This window comes from Panulirus ornatus, chromosome 64 (assembly GCF_036320965.1).
Source record: "Panulirus ornatus isolate Po-2019 chromosome 64, ASM3632096v1, whole genome shotgun sequence".
NCBI lineage: Eukaryota > Metazoa > Arthropoda > Malacostraca > Decapoda > Palinuridae > Panulirus > Panulirus ornatus.
This window is the reverse complement of record NC_092287.1, coordinates 23,912,410-23,937,432: the sequence shown is the minus strand read 5'-3', so window position 1 is coordinate 23,937,432 and position 25,023 is coordinate 23,912,410. Positions and strand designations below refer to the sequence as shown.

Below are 25,023 nucleotides of genomic sequence, written 5' to 3'. Positions count from 1 at the left end.
GTTATTGGAAATGCTCCATTTATTGGGAAACCTTGTATGTCTCTACAATAGATATCTGTCCTGTTTATCTCTCTGTCTGTATATCTGATTCATGTTCCCTTTGGAAACTCCCTCAAAGGGGTGCCCTTGGTAAAAGAGTTTCAATAACTGTTGGACTCCAGTGCCACATCTTAGCCTTTAGTGCCTCACCCTAAACAGGCCATTGGCAGAGGGCAGCTCTAGAGCAGTATACCCCTGAAGCATACTAAGAGTTAAGTCACTTTTAGCAAGGCTTTGTCGTTGTTATTGATGAAAGAGATTACAATCTCATTAAAAATACTCCTTACTTCGGAGGAGTCTGCCCTGTCCATGCTACCGAGTGTAATGCAGCCGTGGAGCAACTGGAGTCCCCAAAGTATATCAATTGGTTAAAAAAGAGGCATCTTCTCTAGATAAGGGAAACAGATTGAGAGCCATAATGGTACAGATTATGAATTTTGAAATTTCCCAGTGACACACTTGAATTTATAAGGTAGTAACCTCCTCGAAGTTTTAAGGCTGAGGCATCTTGCTACTTAGTTGATTTAAGTCTCATTGGATGTCCCTTTTCCTAGAGCAGTTATAGGTGTTTTGGTTTGAAGGTATTCTGTGCAAGTCTTAAGATCTCATTTGTTTTATGAACGCAAAAGCTACTGCGATCAATTTTGTCAGGTTGTCAGGAACCACTTCTCAGTATTACCTCTGGTTGTTGATATTACCATGATTAGAGTTTGTACGTCTGGTGCGCTTCATGGAAAGACAAGAACCTGTCTTGAACACAACTCCCATTTGTCCAGTGAAAGAGAAAGACTAATGGATTTTGTATTGCTGCCTTGTCAATCATTTGTTTATCTTCAAAACCAACCTGGCATAAGAACTGATTGATACAGGCCTTGGTCTTAGGCTGCTGGTTGGTAAATAGTCAGTTTTGTGGTTAGGCCCCCAGTGTTAGCATTTGCTCAGCCACATTCGTTGTTGGGACAGCACACCTTCGGTGAGGACAATCTCATTGAAAAACTTCTTACCTCAAAGGAGTCCATCCTGTCCCTGCTGCTGAGTATAGCGTAACCTTGGACAACAGGAGCCTCCTGGAAAAGGGGGTCTTGGGTTGATTATAAGTAATCCTATTGTCTTAATAGAAGGATTGTACATTTTCGTGAAGAGACTCATTAGAATTGTCTACATTGTATTTTCATCTTAAGTCATTGATTATGCAACACAGATCTGGAATTTCACCAGGTCAACAAGATGAACTCCGAGTGTAGAACATTGATTTTAATTGAATTACTATGTAATAGGTAGTATGATTACAGCCTTAAACTGATAGTTCAGCCTTGATATTTTGACCAGTAAAATGATGCAGGAAAATCCCTTAGATGTTGCAAGCATGAGAATTGATGATTTTGAAGTGAAAAAGGGAGAGAATAGTGAAAAATGTTGAAAATAACAGCAGAAAATTACGTATAACACATTCGAAGTAGCTGTAAAATGCAGTTGTGAAGCTAGAAACAAGTAAACTTTACGAAAGTCAGGGAGTTAAAAAGGTTATCTTAACAAGGACACTGCAGGCAGGGTTCTCTCAGAATGAGTTACTTCTTGTTACAGGGCAAAGTTTTGTATTGGAGGGCAAGGTTTTGTGTTAGAGGGCAAGGTTTTGTGTGAGAGGGCATTGTTGTGTGCATTAGAGGACAAGTTTGTGTTACTGAAGGTGTTATTACATAATACAAAGGCACGTTTAAGTGTTACGGAAGCACTTGATAATACCACAATACATGCATGAAAGTTAATTCCGGTTGCAAGGCACTGTTACTTGTTAATGAAGAGGTCTTAGCAGGTGAGGTGAAAATAAAACATCATACGTTTTACAGAAAGATAGATTGTCTTTGATTTTCAAGTTACACTTATGTTTTGCTTTTGCCATTCCCGCTCCAACAAAGTAGCGTAAAAACGGACCACTGAAATATTCCTCTTGGTTCCATCTGTTCCCGGATTTAGAAAGTGATAATAGAAGTCAGGATTCGACGACCAAAAATTCTCTCAAGGTCTCCTCTTCTGTCCCCACGTTTAGAAAGGTATAATACAGGAGGGGAGGAGTACCAGGCTACCCGTCAGTGACACTCGGGAGTTAACTTGGTTGGTATATCGTCCCTCCCACCCGGAGATAAAAGAATTGGCTTATCTCTTCCTTCCCGAGAGATAAAAGAATTCCGGTTATTATGCGTTGTTTTACCGTACTTTTATCGCATGTTAGATAAGTGACATTAGAAGTCTGACCATTGGGCATTAATTAGTAGTTCCCTTCGAAATATTTCATTGGCTTCCAGAATGACTTGTGCATCTTAAGTCACCATGATTTTTGATCTCGATTTTGGAGTGGAAATAACTGACCACGGTAATTACGGACGGAAGTCAATAAAGTGTGTGAGGGAAAAAAAAAATCCTTGATTGGATTTTTTTTGTTTTTGTTTTTATCTTGAGAACTGGTCATCTTGACAACGTATGACTTCCATTAGCTGACGTAAGGAGGTCGGTTGTCTGTCTCAGGAACGTAGATATGACTGCTGTGTTATCAGTGGGTGGTGGTGGATGTGTGTGAAGGAAGGGCTGTGTAAACCAGCAGGCGAGACTATTCCCTTGTCAGACAATCTCCAGTTTTATCTCCCGGGCGTGAGTGGGTCCCGTAATAGTCATGTCTGACTCCAGGTATCGTATTTTTCCACCGTGGAAAAAGGTTTTTGCCAGTCGCTAGTTCAGAATTGGTGGTCCCTTACTCTTCGCGTTTCACTTAATTTCGTTTTTCTTAGTCTAGGATACCTTGGTCTGAACTGAAATACACTGCACTGTATAGCTATAATGTTGTATAGTAGCTATAATGGAGTTTGGAATATCGATGGTCAAATGTGGTATATTGACTTCTGTCCCCACCCACTTTCTCTCCTTTGTTCTTTTACGTTTTGCACAATCGCTCCAGTTTATGTTCTCGGTGAACGACTTTTGGTTGTGATTTTGATGGAGTGTATGGTGTCACTGTATCGCCCTTCATGTGTGAATTAATGGTAGTCCTTAAACCGTATGTGAAACGTGCCATGTGCGTCCACTATCGGCAGGTGCAGCCAAGCCACACGTGTTTACCTTATCAGCTGATGTGTGGTGACGTAATGGCGTCCGCGGGGGTGGGCGGAGGGATTATCTGTATTTTACGACAATAAACCAGAATATGGGTCGAGTTGCTGTTGAGATTACTAGATTATGTTGGAATTTGTACCATTGGTTGATGTAATTTGCCCTACAGGGTTCTCTGTCTCGGCGTAAATGGGTTAGCCTTGGTATGTTTCGCGTGGGCGTGGGTTTAAAGAACTTTGCTTCTCAAGAGCACGACTTCGGAACAAACTTGGCGAATGGTAATCGTGCATTATGAGATGAAGGTAATGTTTAATTTGGCGAAGTGTATGTTACTCTGGATTGCAAGGATACAGTGGAACATCCATGTTAATTCTAGCGTGAGAAATATTTGTCTTAGTTTATAGGTTAGGCTGAAGGCATTTCGTGTGTGTGCATATATATATATATATATATATATATATATATATATATATATATATATATATAATTTAGCCATATGTTCTTGTATATGATCATTTACGTTTAGGATGGATTACGCAACACTAAATACGCGGAAGTAATTTTAAACAAGGCTTTAAACAAATTAAGTTTTATATATATATATATATATATATATATATATATATATATATATATATATATATATATATATATATATATATATAATCACGTATATACCGATACATGGAAAAGAAACACTTTATTCTAAGCTTTCTTGCCTGTTGTATTTATCCTTAGTTAAGAGTGTACGAGAAAGGGAATGATGTTAGACCTTACTGTGTGTAATGTCTTATGTACACTGACGTGATAAGGATGCCAGGCAGAGTTGAAACTCTTTTTTCAAACTAGTCTGGCTCCGTCTGTGTGGGTTTCCGAGTCCAGTGTCTCTTACATACTTCCGCATGCCTTTATAGGGAACACGTCTTCATGAAACATAAGGGACAATTATAAAGTCTGAAATCTTCAGCCACAATTGTCGAAATAAGCAGCATGAAGAATATACCGGAACGCATGGTAGAGCACCATTTTACTCCATGGTGAATAGGAATGGTAGGTTGTGTGGATTACGTCAGCACAGGGCGTTGGGTCTAGGATCTTCCCAGGGAGCTCCTTGGTTAAATATTCATCACAGGGAGCGAGTGTGGGAGATATGTACATAACAGTGTTCCTCCAGTAAAGGCTTTTGAACCGGTGGTGTGTTGTGTGAGTGGGTGCTGCAGCCTGAGTTGGTGGACCAGAGAGGTGTGTTTGCTCACCGCAGCCTCGTCTCGGCCAAGGTTAGATAAGGTTCAAGCCGCTTGCCCACCCACTTTCCCTAGTTTCATTTTCACATTAGGTTCGGAAAAGTTATCTTTGGTTGTATGGTTGGTTTTGATGCAGTGCAATATGTCTCCTCTCATTGATATGATTTTCGAGTGATTTTATTTCCCTATTTTCGAGGCATGGAAAGATGATTTTTGGTATGGTTGAGTGGAAAATTTGCCGTATCTGAGTTCGTATTTTTATATTGCTCCAACAGGTATGAAGTGTGTCTAGAGGGAGAGAGAAGTGGTGAAAGTTACGTAGGTTTAAGTCGTGTTGGTTGGGTTACTCATTTTTTTTTTTTATATTCGTTTTATATAAGGGAACGTGGCCTGTGGTTGGTGACGTAGTGGTGGTGGTGTGTGGGTTGTCGTAAATGGTGGCTGTGTTAGTAATAGTCGTAGTGGTAAGGGATAGGAGGTTTGGATTTGGTTGTGGTATAGACTTACTATCAGTTCTAATGGTAAAGTTATTAATATTCCCCGCAGCACGAGAACACGCCCTTGCTGTTGATTGATAGATAGATCGATAGTTGGATACATGAGGGGAATTCATTTTACGTGTATGTTAGAAACAAAACATGTTTAGGAATCCCGCGGATACCACAAAAATAATGAATAAAGGCAGACAGTATGAATTATGTACATGGGTATATATGTATGTCTTGTGTGTATATATATGTATACATTGAGATGTATAGGTATGTGTATGTGCTGTGTGTGGACGTGTATGTATATACATGTGTATGTGGGTGGGTTGGGCCTTTCTTTCGTCTGTTTCCTTGCGCTACATCGCTAACGCGGGAGACAGCGACAAAGCAAAATAGATAGTAAATATAATATATATATATATATATATATATATATATATATATATATATATATATATATATATATATATATATATATCCAAGGGTCATGATATAGTGTTGAAGACTTGTATCATTGTTCGTATAACCGTCGCCTATAATGGTTTAGTAATAGCTTAAGCTGCTGTAGAATATCACAATTTGTAGCAATAATTATGCGATTAGTGATATACAGTTGATGTGGTAGAAAACACTTGATACAGCCGATATTAAAGAGTCATATGGTTATTAAAGTGGGATCGAACTCCCATATTATATAGTCTTTGAACCGAAAAAGCAAGATTTAAGGAAATGAAACATTTAACATAAATGGATATATTTTTGAAGGTCGGACCTTCGTTGTAATTTAAAGCAAGTCTGTCGTAGGAAAATGTCAAGTGCTAATGAAAGTAAACGATTTTACGATGCTTTCTTATGAGTCTTTCGTAGGAAAATGTCGCTCTGAATTGAACTCTTGTTGAGCCCGTGCAAACTATGTTGGGAGTCTCTTATAAGTTGGTCGTTAATTGGGTCGTTAGCTTGCATAAGTTTGCCGAAACTTTTTCTCAAGTGTCCCGCTTGAAGCTCCAGACATTTGTGGAATAATTTAAAACACAGAATTAGTTTGATGTTTTTTTTTTTCCCCCACGTTAAGTTCCCGTGTTTTGGGAAATTCCTTAACTTGAATATTTTTTGGGTTCGCTCGCTCGCACGCTCTCTCTCGCGCGCGCGCGTAGTCATCATTAGGTGTTAAGATATGAGATATGAGAACTTTGGGGGCTACTTAGTTTAGTTTCCCTGAGTGGGAGTGACCTGATCAGTCTCGACTGCTGTGAACGCGGTTCATGAGAGGCGGCCTATCAGTGTAACGAGCCCCACGGAATCGTTAAGGACACGGTAAGGTAAGTGGAGGTTGGTGGAAACGAGGCGTGTCGTTAACCGAACCCCCCCCCCCTTCCCTCTCTCTCTCTCTCTCTCTCTCTCTCTCTCTCTCTCTCTCTCTCTCTCTCTCTCTCTCTCTCTCTCTCTCTCTCTCGTGATCTGTGGCTCACATAGTGGTCATGAGGCTGGCTCAAGGTTGTTACAGTATCATGGGGTTAGGGTTTGGCTGCGTGCGTCGTGAAGTTGTTTAAGGAGCCGGGGTTGGTAAAAAAAAAAAATCATGGGGTTAGTAGGGGGGCCTTCTCACTGAGAAATGGATATTGAGGGATGATTGTACTTGGGGTTAGGAGGGATTGGTCCTGGGGTTGGGGTGGGTGTGGGTTATCCTTGGGGTTGGGCTGGGGTTAGAGCTGGCATTTGGGTGTGGGCGAGATGCGGGTTAGCCTTGGATTTAGAGCGGGGGTGGTGCTTGCTTTGAGGTTGGGGCGAGGTAATGGTTAGCCTTGGGGTTGGGGTGGGGTGAGGGCTGGCCCTGGGTTTTGGATGGGGTAAGGGCTGGCCCTGGGGTTTGGGCAGGGTAAGGGCTGACCTTGGGGTTCGGATGGCTTAAGGGCCGACCCTGAGTTTGGGGTGGGTTGAAGTATGGCCCTGGGGCTGGGGCGGGTTGAGGTATGGCCCTGGGGTTGGGGCGGGGTACGGGCCGGCCCACTGGGGTTGGGGTGGACAGGGTTGGGTGCGCGTATCGACCAGGCGAGGCTCGGCAGCAGCAGCAGCGGTGGTGGTGGACTAGACAAGAAGCCAGTCGCCCCGCGGCCCACCTCGGAGACGACCGCGCCATCGCTCCGGACCACGGCCCCACGACCACTGTGGCCCATCACCGCTGTGGCCCACCACCACCACCGTGGCCTACCACCAGTGCGCGGCCCTCTGACCCTCCTACACCCAACACAGGACCTCTCCAGTGCCTGCTGTGTCGTGGTATCGTCCGCAGACAACGACTTTTCGTCCATTACTCCAGAGGACCCGTAAAGAGAGAGAGGCATAACATATGTTCACATCTAGAGCGTCGGCTGCTCTAGAAGTGACGTCTAGAACGTTGGCTGCTCTAGAGAACCCTCGCCGCTGTTACCAGAGCCCCCTAGAAACCATGGAGTAGTGGTGATGGTCGAACTTTAGAGAGCGTTGACACTGTCCCCTACCGTAGAGAACGGTGACCCTTGTGGAAAAGTAGTGAGCAACGTCTTTAGAGAACAGTGATCTTTGTAGAAGACTCCGAGTGACGTCTGTGCTGTAGAGAACAGTGACGCTGGTGTTTAGAGAACACTGATAGTGACTGATTTACTGTCTATAAAAGGTTGGTACGTTTGAGAGAACGCTCAGTGACTGCTTTATTATACAGACCGTTGACGTCAACTTTAAGAGAACAGTACTACTGAAGGTTTTACTGTAGAGAACATTGGTTCTCTAACTTCAGAGAAATACCACTTCAAAGAGCGATATAGCGTCAGTTCCACTGAAGAGAACGGTGACATCTTGAGGAAAGTGATAAAGAATTGGCCTGTAGAAAACTGACACCTGTAGAGAACTTTGATAATCCATGTTGATGTAGAGAACAACAACGGTGACAATTTTTGCTTTAGAAAACGGTTGTCGCGGTCTTTACGAAGACAAATGTAACTCAATTTTTTTGGGGTAGAGAACACTGAGGTACAGTTTTAGAGAACAGTGAGACCTCTGGATAATAGTGGTTGTCACAAGAGAACAAAGGTGTACCTTCCAATTTTAAGGGGACAGAGGAAGAGACATCTTCATTTTAGAGACCAGTTCTTTGTTGCTGTCTGCTCAAGTTAGAGCAGACAACCTTGAAGACCACACTCAGGTTCTCAGAGACAGACATTGAAGACCACACTAAAGGGAGAACCTTGAAGACCATACAAAGATAGCTTGAAGACCCCGAACCCGAAAAGGGCACTAAGAGAGACCTTAAAGACTTCACTGAGACAACTTGAAGACCTCACTAAGTGGACTTGAAGACCACTGAGAGAGAAGTGGAAGACCTCACTGAGACGACCTGAAGACCCTCACCAAGAGGACTTGAAGACCACACTAAGAGAGAACTTGAAGACCACTAAGAGGGAACTGGACGACCTCACTTGAGACAACCTGAAGACCTCACCAAGACAGAACGTGAAGACCAAGGCTAGAAAACCACAATAAGACAGAACCCGAAGACCTCACTTAAGAACAACGTCGCCTCTCTGGAACTCTCTCAAAGTGAAGGGCGAAGTTGGATCAACATTGCTCGAGGGGTTAGGGGCCACCCCCTGTGGAACGCCAGAACTGCGCCCGTCTTCTGGAAGGCACTGAGCCTCAAGGCAGCTGATCTGTTTGAGGGTCTGGAAGCTCTCAAGCGCTCAGTGCAACTGATCTGGTTGGAGGGTCTGGAAATACTCGAGTGCATAACAGGAGTTCAAGATACGTGAAGATTGAGAATCCCCAACAGGACTTCTGAAGTGTCTTCTCAAAGTACTGGAAATACGAGTTCTCTTGACTTCGTCACCCGTTCAGAAGCCCAGACAGTCAGTGTTTGGACTGGAGGAGTTCCATTTCGGTAAACCTGGAAGGAGACTGGAGTATTCCAGAGATTGGAACCAGTTATCCGGTAACGGAGAAGATTGGAGCCAAATTTCCAGTGACGGTGGAGATTGGTGAGCCACTTGTCCAGTAGTGAAGGTTGAAACCATACATCTGGTAACGGAGGAGATTAGAACCAGTTTTCCAGTAACGGAGTTGACTGGAACCAGCTAACCAGTAACGAAGGAGATTAGAACCAATTTGCCATTAACGGAGTTGACTGGAACCACCAAACTAGTAACGGAGGAGACTGGAACCATTCACACAGTAACGAAGGAGATCGGAACTAGTTATCTAGTAAGGAAGAAAAATCACTTATCGATGTTCCAGATTCGTTGATGAGACAGAGACATATATTATGAAACTGTGAACTCAGTAACGCTTAGTTTTTTTTTTTTTTCAAGACAACGCAGACATGGAAGCTACAGCTACTACAGTGGTAAGTACCGTCACGTATTTAAACCCCCCCCCTGAACACGACACCTTATGGTTCTTAAGATACGATGTCCAGTTCGGGTCAGAGGCTAGGCACATCACCCCCTAAGGATCGTGCCGTCGTGCTCAGGGGGTCGTACCGTCGTCCTTAAAGGGTCGTGTAGGTGTCCCCCCCCCCCAAGGATGTCTAAACAGACTCCCCCCCCTTTTTTTTTTTTTTTTTTTTTTTTTTTTTTTTTTGGCGTATTGTGGGAGATTCCAGGAAGCGTCGGCTGTGAGGTGAATATGACTTAACAGATGATCGTGGTAAGTTTGCCTGAGGCTTTGAGTGACTTCTGGGAATATTTCAGTCCCCCCCAGCATCCACTGTGTGCTACTGGGATTGACCGGAAGCCTCAGGGGGGGGTTAGCTGGGGCGGGAGGGAGGGAATACCAACACTTTTCCTGTTTGACAGATGGTTTATCAAGCTTGACCCTCGCTCATCCACTGCCAGATCCAAAGAGGAGAGGATGGTTCGTGTGTGTGTGTGTTTTCTTTTTGGGCGTCACTGTGAGGGCAATAATATACTATCACCCTACTGCCGTGGTCACTAACTAGTACTATTATTAGTGATATTATTGCTACTCGTGTGATCGTAGGTGGTAGTGGAAATAACATACGAGGAAATGGGTGAATGATTTCTTTCTCTCTCTCTCTCTCCTCTCGTGTCTTGACTCCACCGTGACCTTGTAGGGAGCAGCGCTGGTCACGCTAAGTGATGCCTCAGATTGTCTGGTGGTATCAAGGTTGGCCACGGGCTGTCTGTGTCTGGTATCAGGGGCTGGATGTTGACTGTCTGTGTCTGGTATCAGGGGTGGCTGTTAGCTGTCTGTGTCTGCTACCAGGGGTGGCTGTTAGCTGTCTGTTTCTGGTACCAGGGGTGGCTGTTAGCTGTCTGTCTGCTACCAGGGGTGGCTGTTAGCTGTCTGTTTCTGGTAACAGGGGTGGCTGTTAGCTGTCTGTCTGCTACCAGGGGTGGCTGTTAGCTGTCTATGTCTGCTACCAGGGGTGGCTGTTAGCTGTCTGTCTGCTACCAGGGGTGGCTGTTAGCTGTCTGTCTGCTACCAGGGGTGGCTGTTAGCTGTCTATGTCTGGTACCAGGGGTGGCTCTAGGTTGTCTTGTGTCGCCAGAATGGCCTCCCAGCTTTCCAGTGGTACGACAGTACGACCCTTGGAGTGTGATGGCTTGACCTTTGACCTGAGCCTTATCTGACCCCCTTAATATGGGTCAGGTCAAAGGCCAGACTATCATACCCAGCTATTGTACCGTCGAGTTCTAAGGGCGTAGCGTCGTGCTCAGGAATCGTACCATGGTACTCAAGTGTCGTACCGTCGTGGGCAAGGGTCGTACCGTCGTGCTCAAGTGTCGTACCGTCGTGCTCAAGTGTCGTACCGTCGTGCTCAAGGGTCGTACCGTCGTGCTCAAGGGTCGTACCGTCTTGCTCAAGTGTCGTACCGTCGTGCTCAAGTGTCGTACCGTCGTGCTCAAGGGTCGTACCGTCGTGCTCAAGGGTCGTACCGTCGTGCTCAAGGGTCGTACCGTCTTGCTCAAGGGTCGTACCGTCGTGCTCAGGGGTTTCGTACCGTCTCGTTACAATTCTTATATAAACCACAATCAAATGTGGGATCACGATCCAATATGTCCTCCACGGGTCCTGTCGACCCATGTTAACGACCCCACGTTCGAGTGCCATATAAGACCCCTTATATGTCAACCACGAAACTCACCATTCTATATAGGGTACTCTGTGTCATCCACATTTTATATGCTATATAGTACACTATATGTCAACCAGGACACTATATGAACTAGTGTGTCGCTGCGCGTTCGTCTGGATGGCTGTATGTATGTGACACCTAGATAGGTGATGTCGATATATGTGTTATGTTTTGTGGACACGAGAAGGTCGAACGCGTTACAGGGCGGCACACCGTAGCCAGCGGTAGTGTTACAGGACTTTGCAGTGTAGCAAGTCGTCACAGACCTAGCGAGCAGCACCTGTGAGTGTGGAGGGAAAAAAACACATATTTGTGGTTTCCTTTCGAGAGCTGAGTCAGGTCTGGACTCCATCATATACTTTTATATATATATATATATATATATATATATATATATATATATATATATATATATATATATATATATATATATATTCCAGTGAGTCCACAGGTAAATGAAATATGATAAGTTCCCAAGTGCACTTTCGTGTAATAATCACATCATGATACAAGATATATATATATATATATATATATATATATATATATATATATATATATGGTGTTTATTCAAGAGAGTATACTAGTGTTTATTCAGTGCATGATAAAGGGAGCATTGCAATGTCGCGAATATTAACCTGTGATCGTAGGAGTGGGGTGGGTGGGTGCGTTGAGTGCGTTTAAGGGCGCGTGGAGTGCGTGTAAGGGTGCGTGGAGTGCGGTGGTGAGGCATGAAGAGGAATGTGGGAGGCTGTCTGGTGGTCGGAAGGGAGGGGCGAGGGGGGGGGGGTGAAGTATTACGTCATCGTCCACTGGTGACCGAGAATTCTCCCCCTCCCACAACACCCCCCACACCCCTTTAGCCCCACTCCCGCGCCACCTCCCTCTCCAATGCCACTCCCCAAACTACTCTGATACCCGCTCCTGCCACACACCCTCCGCCCCCACAGTATCCCTCACCATAACCCCCCATTCCCCTTTTCGGTTCCCCCTCCCCTGCGTCACCATCCCCCTTCTCCCTTCCCCTATACTTATTTTGAACGAACCCGCGGGTGTGGTGAGAGCCAATACAGGTGTTGTGGTGAGAGGGTAAGACAGGTGTAGTGAGAGTTAACGTGAGTGTGGTGAGAGCCAACACAGGTGTTGTGGTGAGAGGGTAAGACAGGTGTAGTGAGAGTTAACGTGAGTGTGGTGAGAGTCAACACAGGTGTTGTGGTGAGAGGGTAAGACAGGTGTAGTGAGAGTTAACGTGAGTGTGGTGAGAGTCAACACAGGTGTTGTGGTGAGAGGGTAAGACAGGTGTAGTGAGAGTTAACGTGAGTGTGGTGAGAGCCAACACAGGTGTTGTGGTGAGAGGGTAAGACAGGTGTAGTGAGAGTTAACGTGAGTGTGGTGAGAGTCAACACAGGTGTTGTGGTGAGAGGGTAAGACAGGTGTGGTGAGAGTTAACGTGAGTGTGGTGAGAGTCAGCGGGGTTTGGTGAGAGCGAGGCTGGTGTAGTGAGTGCGCTGCGGGTGCAGTGAGAGTAACGGAGATGCAGTGAGGGTGACAGAGTGAGAGTAACATAGGCGTAGTGAGGATAAGGTCGGCGTTGTGAGAGCACAAAGGCCAGTTTCTGCTCCATACATGGTACACTGTACTGTACCATGCGTGGTACACTGTACCTTACCATGCGTGGTACATTGTACTGTACCATGCGTGGTACACTGTACTGTACCATACATGGTACACTGTACTGTACCATACATGGTAAATTGTACTGCACCATACATGGTACACTGTACTGTACCACGCGTGGTACACTGTACTGTACCGTACGTGGTAAACTGTACTGTACCATACATGATACACTGTATTGTACCATACGTTTAACACTGCATTGTAGAGCCAGTTAACAATCGTCACTAGAATGATCGACACGGTACGTTCCTGTGTGATCTTGAACGCACCCTGGCTAAAGTGCGTTCGACTCACGCACTTGTGTGTGTTGACGCACCTGTGGCTTCCTGGGATTCCTCTGTGGCTCAGTGGAGGAGGAGTCACGGGCTCGGGATGTCTAGTGGTGTGGGACACTCCCTGGCCGAGTATATATTTACCCATGTAATGGGTGAGTCGATGCACCTCTCTCTCTCTCTCTCTCTCTCTCTCTCTCTCTCTCTCTCTCTCTCTCTCTCTCTCTCTCTCTCTCTCTCTCTCTCTCTCTCTTCTCTCTCTCAAACGGCAGTAGCAGAAGCAATACCCGTACAATAGAGAGAGAGAGGCAGAGATTATGTTGGATGGGAGATGGATGGTTTAGCAGAGGTGATTCGGTTGTATGATCCAGGGACTTGTTCGATTCAGCTTTTCCCTCGCTGGGTGTGTCCGTACGTTCACCGAGTGTATTTGTTCGTATATTAAGTTTACTGAGTGTATTTGTCGATTGCTCAATGCCTTTGCTCGTTCACTGAGTGGAATGGTCTCACAGTGTGCTCGCTGATTAAGTTTACTCGCTGGTTCATCCTACTAAGTGATCCAGCATGCTCGCTTAATCTCCCTGCTGGCTGATTCAACATGAATCATTTCTTTAGTCAGAGGTAAAATGAGCTCAGAGAAACTGGAAGTAAACAAAGAGCTGGAACAGTGTACACATTGCTGGAAACAGTAAACGATTGGTGGAATAATGATGTAGGAGTTATACACACATTGCTGGAGAGAGTATATAGTTGCTGGAAGAGTAATAATGAAGAACTCAGCAAGGCCTTGCTGGAATGGGAATGTTGAGAATATCACTTTCCTGGAAAGTACACGCTTGATGGAAAGAGGGTTTTGAGACCCACTTCTGTGGAAACGACATGATTGCTGGAACGGAGGTGTAAAACATGTACATTTAGCTGCAATGGGACTCCATAACACATCTATTTTGCTGGAAAGTATAAGGATGCTTGAATAATGTTACTGAGGAAGACCATTTTGCTGGAAGGAGCACACTCCACCCTTACTGGAAAGTGCACGGGTGCTGAAAGAGTGATGGAGAGGATCTCTCACTTGGCTGGAAAGAACAAGACGGGTCCTGGAATAGTGGCGTTGGAGAAATCATTTGTACTGGAGAGTACAGAGGTGCTGGAGGAGTGATTGTGCTGGCTTGGTCGTCCACCAGAGCCCCTTCGCCTGTGTGCAAGTCCCCGAACCTGCTGGGGGGGAGGTAGCGAGATGCACGCCAACTGGCGCTCAACTTCCAGTCTGGGAATTCCTGGAATCTGTTGATGACGAAGGTCGAGGAGGCCACATGTCCTCCTGGCTCCCAAAAGGGAGACTTTTTACAGCCTCGTTGCTGGTGTCCGTGTATTGATGTGTGTTAGCCAGAGGGGGAGGCTATGCCAGTCGTGGAAATGACTTGCCAATGTTATGTTGTTCTGTGGGAGTTTTGTGTCCTGTGTTGATTTGCAAATAAGAGTCGCATCTTCTCGTGGCTTTGAAAGACGAGGGTTTGGAGGAGGAAAAGACTTTATTTAAGCTCTCTGTTTGCTGGAAGCCGCCCCACCGAGCCGTTTTTTCACCGGAAGTCCTTCGCTTTTTTTTTCCCTCGATTGCCTTTTTTTTTTTTTTTTTTTATTACCATAATAAACCCTTTAGGTTTTTGTTGACCGTGGCTAAGAAATATGACGCAACCGACATATCTCTTGAAGTCTTAAGGAGAGGATGACCTTTCGTCTCAAGAAATGAAAGTAATGATCAAAAGACTGTAATTATGATCAAAAGACGGTAATTATGATCAAAAGACGGTAATTATGATCAAAAGACGGTAATTATGATCAAAAGACGGTAAAATAATGATCAAAAGACGGTAATTATGATCAAAAGACGGTAATTATGATCAAAAGACGGTAATTTGAACGATCCGTGAATAATGTGGAGCGAAAGATGACGATCCCCAAATCCCAAAATTCCAGAGGTAAGGAGGTGGTGGAGGCGGTAGGGTGTGGAGTGGGTGAGTTGGATGAAGGATGGGGTGGGATAGGATATTGGAGAGGCAGAGGAGCGCGGCAGTATTGTGATGGAAATGTGAAATGTCTGGATTCCAATAATCTCCGAGAGGGGGGGGGGGTCGGTACCCCCCCTCCGCCCTCGCCCCCAGCCCTCCAAACCCATCAACCCAGACCACGACCCCCCCCCCCCCCCCGTGTCCCTGCCCTTGGGGGGGAGTGCCTTTCACTGAAGATTCAGAGGTTTAGTGAAATATTCTCAAGTGGATATATTCCTCTTGAAGGCGAATGGAAAATATTCGCTCGTATGGGGGAATATTCACAAATTGGATAGATTCGCAGTGTGGACGGAGTATTTCTGTAGGATCTTGCTCGTATGAGACTCTTGAATATTGCTTATGTACGAAAGAAATTCAGTCTTTGAATATTCCTGTGCTTCGCCCTTGTGAATATTGCTCTGATGCCGGTATTTCTTGCCTGTGGATATTCTCCCTGGAGATAAGTATTCTCACGCGAATACTCATCATGCACAAATACTGTCGTTTCCAAATATTGATATCCTGAAAACATCGCAACTGTTGCTATCGCGCGCCTAAGCTGGCGTAAATATTGTAAATATTGCATCAGCTTTAGCGTAAGCTTTCTCCTGATCCGTAAATACCAAATGTAAAAAAAAAAAAATGCTGTTTCACAAAGTATTTCTCATACTCGTACATCACAGCAAACTCTTTAATCTACACACATTCTCATGCGAATATTGCTCCAGGCGAATATTGCTCCAAGCGAATATTGCTCCAGGCGAATATTGCTCCAGGCGAATATTTCTCCTTTAGATTTTATACTTCCACCCGTGAGTAGTTTAGTCATAGAAATGATATTCTTACCAAAGGAATATATTTTTTTTTCAATATTCTCTGGTTCGTAGAATTGAAATCGTCTTTGTGGAGGTGTTAAGGTTAAGTAGGGAATATCGCTGACTAGTGGGGGGGGCGTGGGATATTTGACGGCTAGCGAATATTTCCCCCGTATTCCTCACATGCCTGTATAGCGGAAGTGGGGTATATAGCAAGATAGAAGACCGTCGGAGGGAGGAATTTTATATATATATATATATATATATATATATATATATATATATTGATTATGGTTTGTCGCTGTCTCCCGCGTTAGCGAGGTAGCGCAAGGAAACAGACGAAAGAATGGCCCAACCCACCCACGTACACACACACACACACACACACACATATATATATATATATATATATATATATATATATATATATATATATATATATATATATATATATATATATATATATATATATAGATTGTTTATGGAGGAATGGGATGCGCAGGGGGAGTATGGCTGACGCCTTCTAGAAGCATCTAGAAGAGTCTTCTGGAAGCATTGACCCCCTCACCCGGGCCAGGCTAGAAGTTGGGTGGAGATGCTGGGCGGGCGGGCGGGCTGAACCCCCGGGAGAACAAGACAGAGGCAAGAAGCAACCAGATTATGTCACTTGTGAGAGAACAACTTCGTACGGATCCGACCTGCATCTCTCTCTCTCTCTCTCTCTCTCTCTCTCTCTCTCTCTCTCTCTGGCTCCATGCTTCTGACAGATAAGCCTTCCGTAAAAAAACACATACGACCCCACCCCTCCCTCCCATTAAGCTTTAACGCGGATGGTAATTACAGAAAGAAGTATGGGGGGGTCTGTCTGGAGTTTGCTGGAAGCGGGCTCACCAGCGGTGCGTTCCAGTATTCCAGGCAAGATAAAGCTGATAAGAAACAAGGGTTTTCATCTTCCTTTTTTTTTCTCCAGTTGTTCTTAGGGGGTATTTGATTTGGGGGGGGGGTGATAGAAAATGCCGAAGGGGTGGTTGGTGTGGTCTTATGGGGGAGTGGAGGGGTAAAGCACCATTTTCCAGCGAGGGGGTGTCATCCATGTGAAGTGGAGAGTCATCCATGTGAAGTGGGGAGTCATCTATGTGAAGTGGAGAGTCGTCCATGTGAACTGGAATCATCCATGTGAACTGGAGGGTCATCCATGTTAAGTGGGGAGTCATCCATGTGAAGTGGAGAGTCATCCGTGTGAACTGGAGGGTCATTTATGTGAACTGGAGGGTCATCCATATGAAGTGGAGAGTCATCCATGTGAACTGGAGAGTCATCCATGTGAACTGGAGAGTCATCCGTGTGAACTGGAGAGTCATCCGTGTGAACTGGAGAGTCATCCATGTGAACTGGAGGGTCATCCATGTGAACTGGAGGGTCATCCATGTGAACTGGAGAGTCATCCATGTGAACTGGAGAGCCATCCATGTGAACTGGAGGGTCATCCATGTGAACTTGAATCATCATTGTGAACTGGAACTAACCAAGTGAACTGGGCGGCCGGCAAGGGACAACTTTCACCCATCTCCGTTTCCCGCCACGCCCGCTGGTAGCGCTGTATCACCACCACCAGCAACACCACCTCCAAAAGAACAACAGTAGTGCTCAACTCTCCGGGTGTTTTCGCTTCGATTCCAGTCCTTATCCGCTTTCCAGAGCCAATCAGCTGAGGAGGGTACGACACGCCTCCGGGTAAGATGACCTGACCTCTTAACTCCTCAGGGGGTCAGGTCAAAAAAAAAGGGCGTGGCTCTGAATGATACCCAAGGGTCGTACCTGATGTATCTTGAGGGAGAGGGGTCGTCCTCTGGCGCTCTCATAGGTCGTCCTGTCCCGCCAAAAGGGGTTTAAATACACCTCCGCCTCCTCCTGGGTTTTAGCGGCGGTGTATGTGTGTGTTTGAGAGAGAGAGAGAGAGAGAGAGAGCCAGCCAGCCAGCCAGCGTAACCAACGCTTGGTAATGTAAGCGACTGTATATGGGTTCAGTATAGTAACGGCCTTTGTGTTCACGTCGCTGGTGCTACATTGGTCCGGCCGACGCATGCGTCAGTCTGTCGTTTTATAAGTAATTATAAGTGTGTGTGTGTGTGTGTTGTTTATCACGTCACGTGCAGGAATGTGAATGGGTGTGTTTTAGACTAGTGTGGCGCTGTCTTTCAACGCGAGGCTTTTTATATGATTGGCAGTACAGTCTCCCTCAGAACAACTCCACCAAACTGCAAAGGCGTTCACATCTCCCCGTTACTGGAAGCAGCGCATCCCTGGGCCGCACGAGGGCCTGGAAGGAACAGCAACAGATGGGGGGGGGTCCCTGAAGGTAAATATAAATAAGTGATGCTCTCTCAGTAAGCGAGTGGATTACCTTGGCCGACATCGCACAGGTGTTGGCTTCTCGCTGGACCCCAGACGCGGTTGATAACGTCTGGTTACTGAAGCTTCTCAAGTGTTAAGACATATGCTTTTGTTTGTGTCGCTCTTGTGTTTCCTGCTTTGGGCGTGGTTTCCTTGTGGTGAGGCGCTGGCGGGTAATCCAGGCGTAATCCATCTGTCGTGTACAGCAGAGGTGCGTCTCGACACACGTAGCTCCCGCTGCGTATATTTCTGTCGTGGAGGGTGGGGTGTCCTTGAACGCCCCCACCTGAATTACTGAAGCTGATGAACTTTTTGTGATTTACATGAAAGGCGTGTGTCTGGCATTAGACTCCGTCATCCAGGCCAGGCTCTTAACGAATCGTAAGGTAATTACACACACACACACACACACCACACCACACCACACCACACCACACCATGTTTCTTGACCCGTGGACACGACCGGTCGACGTGGCTGACTTCCTGGGAGCGGTGCAGCTTTGCTTATAGAAGTGGGCGAGGGGGGAAGGTCCTTGGGCAGGAAAGCAATGTATAGATTAAGGGGAAACTAAAGTGGGGAGAAAGTAAGATTAGAAAAATAAGGGAAACTATAAGGTTTTGCAGGTGGAAAACGAGTCTTTTCGTGGAGAGAGAGTCAGGTGATGGATGCTGGGAAAGACATGAAGGGCATGGTCAGGCTTTGGCGAAGTGGGGGACAGAGACAGACGTCACCTTGATTGCCTGTGCTGTAACGCGCAGCTTATCACTCCTGCAGTAGCAATGGAAAGGCCTTTCCTCCTCTTTGCTTAGATCATATCAGGCGCAGTATATATATATATATATATATATATATATATATATATATATATATATATATATATATGTGTGTGTGTGTGTGTGTGTGTGTGTGTGTGTGTGTATACGGTTCGTCAACCACACGATTTGTTATTTTGTTCCTGCGCACGTGAGTTTGTGACTGTGCGTGCCATGTTTAGATCAACAGCCCACCTCCCTCGTTGGAGTTCAGGGTCTCTTACACACACACACACACACACACACACACACACACACACACACACACACACACACACTCTGCTAATCTGACTTCATCTAGTGTTTTGAAACCTGCTCCTTGTTGTTCAGTTCTGACCTCAGACTCGATCAGTGGTTGTCAGCGATAGGCGGGAGTGGCTCGCTCCACCTGCGCAGCCCAGATGGACTGGAGGTCAACTGGTTATGGGAAATACGTCCTTCGGAAAGCTGTTGTAGTTTGGTGGGTAAGGGAACAAAGGCGGGTTGTTTGATTGTGGAAAGGTGCTGCGGCACAATGGCACGGCCCTGGGGCACAACAGCAGAACGACTCTAGGGTACGACCTCCATGCCAATGCACCTCGCCACAGCACCTCACCCTCGCCACTGCACCTCACCCTCGCCACTGCGCCTCACCCTCGCCACTGCGCCTCACCCTCGCCACTGCGCCTCACCCCCGCCACTGCGCCTCACCCTCGCCACTGCACCTCACCCCCGCCACTGCGCCTCACCCTCGCCACTGCACCTCACCCTCGCCACAGCACCTCACCCTCGCCACTGCATCTCATCCTCGCGTTCCCAGGGTTGACGAAGACGAACACCTTCGTACGTCTCCCATTAGGAAACTAATCGTAGTTGAAATCCCTTCCCCCTTTATTTTTTTTTAGCGCAATGGGTTGTAGGTCGGCGTTAGAATGAAAGAGGTGGACGTGAGCATTAAATGCCCCCCTCCCCCTTTTCTTTTCTTGCATGAACCGGCCCTTTGTCGTGGTAGACACACGACTGTTATACACACGATGTTCAGAGCAAAGCCTCTTGGGCCTCCCGTCACACAGACGTCACCCGCCGTGATGGGTAACGTCACAGTAAGCTTCTTTGGGGATTTGGATGTGACGGGGCGATCTTTTGTTGGTGCGTCTGTCTATGTGTGTGTGTGTGTGTGTGTGTGTGTGTGTGTCGGGGCGAGGAAGAACAGCATTAGCAGGAGAAGCAGTTGGAGTGTGTGTGTGTGTTTGTGTGTGTGTGTGTGTGTGAGTGTGTGTGTGTGATGTGTACTGGATAAAAGCAGCTGTTGCTGTGCGTGTGCAGCGGGTGATGGATATGGAACAGCAGAGTTGCAGGAGTGTGTGTAGACCTTTGCAGCAGCCGCTGCAGACGCAACAGTTTGCAGTGTTGACTTCCTTGAGCACGACGTCGCAATCCTTGAGTTTGAAAGTTACGGTCCTTGAGCACCAAGGGTGGCGGATCCGAGATTTCAGGCTGTGAGAGTTGGAAACTGTAGCTTGTAATTCAAGCGAACCCAGTAGCATTTAGAGGTGATGGAAAGGGTGCGTCTGGTGTGTGGGTGTGTGTGGGTGGGGGAGAGAGAGAGAGAGAGAGAGAGAGAGAGAGAGAGAGAGAGAGAGAGAGGCCTCCCAGCTAACCTTCACTTCCATATGGATTGACTTTGATGGACGTTTCTTGACCTCTGACATATTCTCTCTCTCTCTCTCTCTCTCTCTCTCTCTCTCTCTCTCTCTCTCTCTCTCTCTCTCTCTCTCTCTCTCTCTCTCCCCCGTCCATAACAAATGGAGGTCTGCAGTTATTTTTCACTCTCTGAGGTATTTGTTTACCAGAACTCTTTCATATGTTGTACACACGAGTTTGGGTCGTATGGAATTCTGATGTGTTTCGTGTGTTCTTCAGTCTTACACACACACACACACACACACACACACACACACACACACACACACACACACACGACGTTTGCAGCTCTGTAGGATTTAAGGGGCTCAGTGTTCGACGTGTTTTGGGAAGATAGAGGCTGGATCTGTGGCCCGGATGTACGATCAGGCAACGGTAGGCAGGACGGAAACGGGTTTTTTTTTATGAAGGTGATATGTATATTCCGAGCGAAAGGAATATACGAAGGTCACCGTCGGGTGGAGATGTGTGCCGGGAATCACTTGAAGACGAGAAGGGGTCGTCATTGAGATCGATGGCGCGAGACGATGGTCGTAATTGGTTAACGAATGTAGTTTGGCATTTACACACCTCCCGACCACGAAGGATTCAAGACGTGAAGGTGGTGTAAGGATGCCATTATTGAAAGGGACTTTTGACGGAATAACAGTGACGTTGAAGAAGGGGATGTGAAAGGCGCGGGCGTGTGAAGTGTGGGTCTATACGGGCACGGATCATGGGGCTGTGGGGAAAGAAGACATCGACCGGGAAGAACCATTTATTGAGATGTGGTGTGAGACATGGAAGCTGAGGTGGGAGGGGAGGCCAGGGAAGAAAAAGGGATGTGGAAGCCGTTAGTGAACTTGGAAGAAAGAATGATGGAGGCAAAGCATTGAGGAGGAGAATTGGATCGGGTGGGTTCAATGAGATGGATTCCCCGAAGTAAGTGATGGAAGGAACACATTCCGTAGGGAGACCAAGAACCATTGCCCCCTTCTGAGTTGAAAGAAATGATCATTCGGGAAGATGAAGTGGAGAACGGAGAGGAGGAAGTGGAAGCCTTCCCTTCCCCTGTATGTGGGTGAATTATAGACATGTCGTTGTGATATATATGACAGTCGTTAATGTTACATAGCCTGCCAGATAATGTGGAGGAACTGATCAACAGGAGGAGGATCTCATCCCTTTGAAAAGAAGAAAATTCCCCTCAGACCAGGACTCGTGGCTCACCAGCGCTTCGAATTCTAACACGACCACGGACCTCGCAGACATCACCCTTTTATGAGATACCCCAAAAGCCGTTCAGTGGTCGACATCATGGACCGATTCCGTGATGTGTGACCAGTCTGGAGAGGTTCATTGAGGCAGTGATGCATAATATGGTCGACTCTGACGTTTATGGACCAAGGACAGGTGCGACAAGACACACTAACAACTGTAGTGTATTAAGTACGAACCTTCTCGGGGACGTGTAGGATCGCAAGGGTCGTGTATCATTCAAACCTCCGCTCCCACCTCACTGACTCATCTTCCTTAACCCTCTCAGCGACCATGAAATTAGCTCTTGAAGGACGATGAGATAAACCCCCTCGAGTACGACTTGGAGCCGAACGACTGAACCCCTTTTGCATAGGCGAGTTAACCCCTCGAGTAAGAAGATAGCTTTAGAGCCACGACTTAAGTCATCGTACTGAGTCAAATTATCGTACCGAAGGAGTTGAGTCGTCGCACTCGGGGGGCTGATGCGTCATTGTCTTAGGGTCGTAAGTCATCGTTCTCAAAGGGATAAGGTCTCCTTACTCAAAGGGTTTAATCCTCCTCCGCTGGATCCCGTGTCTTACCCTGGTCAAGGAGATCATCACGTGTGTGTGTCGTGTGGGGTTATGAGGTTGTCTTCCGGGTGGCTGTAGTGGTAAAGTATTGGCCAAGCAATACCCAGCGCCAGTATTGCGACAGCCACACTGGAAATGAGATTCCAGTGCGCGCGAGGAGGTCGAAGGACGGGAAAGGGGTTGGTGAAACCCAAGCCAGTGCCGCACTCCGAACACACTCTTCTGGAATTAGGACAAGTTAGAATTGTGTGCCAGATACTTTTGCTTAAGCGTTATCAGCGGAAGTAAATGTACTTGAAGAACAAGGAAGAATATTTGCATTTGTTACTGCTTGAACTAACCACCAACTCTGTCTTTTGATGGTATATCTTAAACCTGTATAACAGAATGCCTTAATGATTTTTGATTATCAATAAAAAAAGGAAAAAAATAGTATTTTTCCTTCAGTTTTATGTAATCTTATTGAAAAGAAATAGTTCTTGTGGATCTTCCAGTGTTTATGGGACTTATAGAGAAGCAAAAAAGGTCTAGTTCTTCCTCTTGTTTTGGAAAAGTAGTTTGAAGGTTCCAGGTCTACTCCTTGCTCTTCATGTTGAATGGAATTAGTATGTAGAGTGATGGTGATAGGTATGGGGAAGAACTGGTTTTTGGAGAACATTCTTGTGGAGCCCCTGGGGTTTGAGGTGCTGGAAGAGGCAAGCCGTTTGATATGGAAGCTCTGGAATGGGGTTATCCATCGGAAGTTAAAGAGCTGGAAGAGCGGAGCCAATGGAGGTTGAAGTGCTGGAAGACGTGAGCCAATGGAGGTTGAAGTGCTGGAAGAGGGAATCCTTTGGAAGTTGATCGCTGGAAGAGAAAAGCCATTCCAGGCCGTGGTGCTGGAAGAGGAGCCATTCAAGACTTGAGATGCTGGAAGAGGAAAGCTTCTCTTAAGCAGCGGTGCTGGAAGAGGAGAGCCTATTCCAGGCCGAGGTGCTGGAAGAGTTGTCATTCCAGCACGAGGTGATTGCAGGGGACAACCATTCCAGGAAAGCTGTTCCAGACGGTCGCGTTAGGCTAGGTCTTCGTAGTAATAGGCACCATTCCAGATTGAGTGTTAGGAAATTTCCATTCCAATTAGGGTTTCTGGAACAGAGGATGACTCGTACCAATTTAGATTTCCATAACAGCGGCCTCATTTTCAGACTGGAACTGTGAAAGGTGCGTATAGGGTACGATCTATAGCAAGCCAGGCGAAGTGTATAGAATACACATCACTCGAAATTCAGTATATGTAATGGGCAGAAGATCCCTCCGCACGTGTTCATAACAGGTAAATGAATAGCGGGTGATTTCGACGAGGCAATTAATTCCTGGTTTTTACCCAGCCGTGTAGGTCATGAGAGAGCACAGTTGGCTCTTCCGCTATACATGTTAAGGCTTTGTGACTCCGGTAGCTGTCTGTAGTTCACAGCTTCGTGTGGCCGTCATCAATAGTCTTGCTGGAATTAGGAGGCGAGTTGATCCAATTATTGTTATTATTATTATTATTGTTATTATTATTATTATTATGATTATTATTGTTATTATTATTATTATTTTGGTTGTGGGGATGGGTTTATTGTGTGTTTGTCATTTGTTGAGATGTAGAAATATAGTCGCGATGCTCCATCAGTACCCCAGTACGACCACCCAGTACCACTACGATTTTTTCCCCTAGTATAGAAATTCCTCTCTTAATCTATCTTGAACTATCGTCTCTTTATATATATATATATATATATATATATATATATATATATATATATATATATATATATATATATATATATATTGATTTATTTCCCGTAAGCCATGTAGGTTTTCCTTCCCCTCGGAGCCTCATTAGATTTTAGTGTAGGTGCTGCAATATACCCGAGTTATCGCTGACGTTGTTGGCATTTCCCATTTTCTTTGAGTGTCGGCGGCGGCCGTTCTCTCTAACATAACGGCCGGAGCCTCTAGTAATGGCCTCCACTCCCGGTTCTCCTATTTCCTTATATAAGAATATTCATCCATGTAGTTGTGTATTGAAGAGTCTGTGTTTATTATTATTATTATTATTATTATAATTATTATTATTATTATTATTATTATTATTATTATTATTAATTATTCATAGAGAACTGATCTGGTGTTGGCTCAGGTATTGTTATTGTTTACTTAGTTATGTTCATTGTCGTACGACTGACGTATTTAGAGAGAGAGGGAGAGAGAGAGAGAGAGAGAGAGAGAGAGAGAGAGAGAGAGAGAGAGAGAGAGAGAGAGAGAGAGAGAGAGAGAGATGCATAGCGATACATAGATACGCAGACCAGACAGAGCCCAAGGTCCATTCGAGAGGTGGAGCTGGCGAGAGAGAGAGAGAGAGAGAGAGAGAGAGAGAGAGAGAGAGAGAGAGAGAGAGAGAGAGAGAGAGGTAGGTCACATATCCCCCACACCCCCCACCTCCGGTCGTCTGCATCGTCCCTCCCACCTCTCGAGGCCCGGCG

The 25,023-nt window shown here is 45.9% G+C and overlaps 2 protein-coding genes across 17 annotated transcripts in view; one reads left to right on the top strand and one right to left on the bottom strand.

The window, feature by feature from the left end:
• Positions 1 to 25,023, top strand: part of nuf (rab11 family-interacting protein nuf) — a 555,321-nt gene that overhangs the window by 444,673 nt on the left and 85,625 nt on the right. The gene's annotated exons all lie outside the window — the stretch shown is intronic.
• On the bottom strand, positions 16,913 to 20,592 carry LOC139746361 (uncharacterized). Its single transcript, XM_071657560.1, has 2 exons — positions 19,784 to 20,592; positions 16,913 to 19,650 (listed from the first exon to the last, which is right to left on the bottom strand). The coding sequence occupies exon 2, from the start codon at positions 17,322 to 17,324 to the stop codon at positions 16,944 to 16,946; it is 381 nt and encodes a 126-aa protein (XP_071513661.1). The 5' UTR covers positions 17,325 to 19,650; positions 19,784 to 20,592; the 3' UTR covers positions 16,913 to 16,943.

What these genes read in the sequence shown, in the direction of transcription:
- LOC139746361 (XM_071657560.1), bottom strand. Translation starts at nt 17,324, where the DNA reads ATGATGATTCAAGTTCACATGGATGACCCTCCAGTTCACATGGATGGC.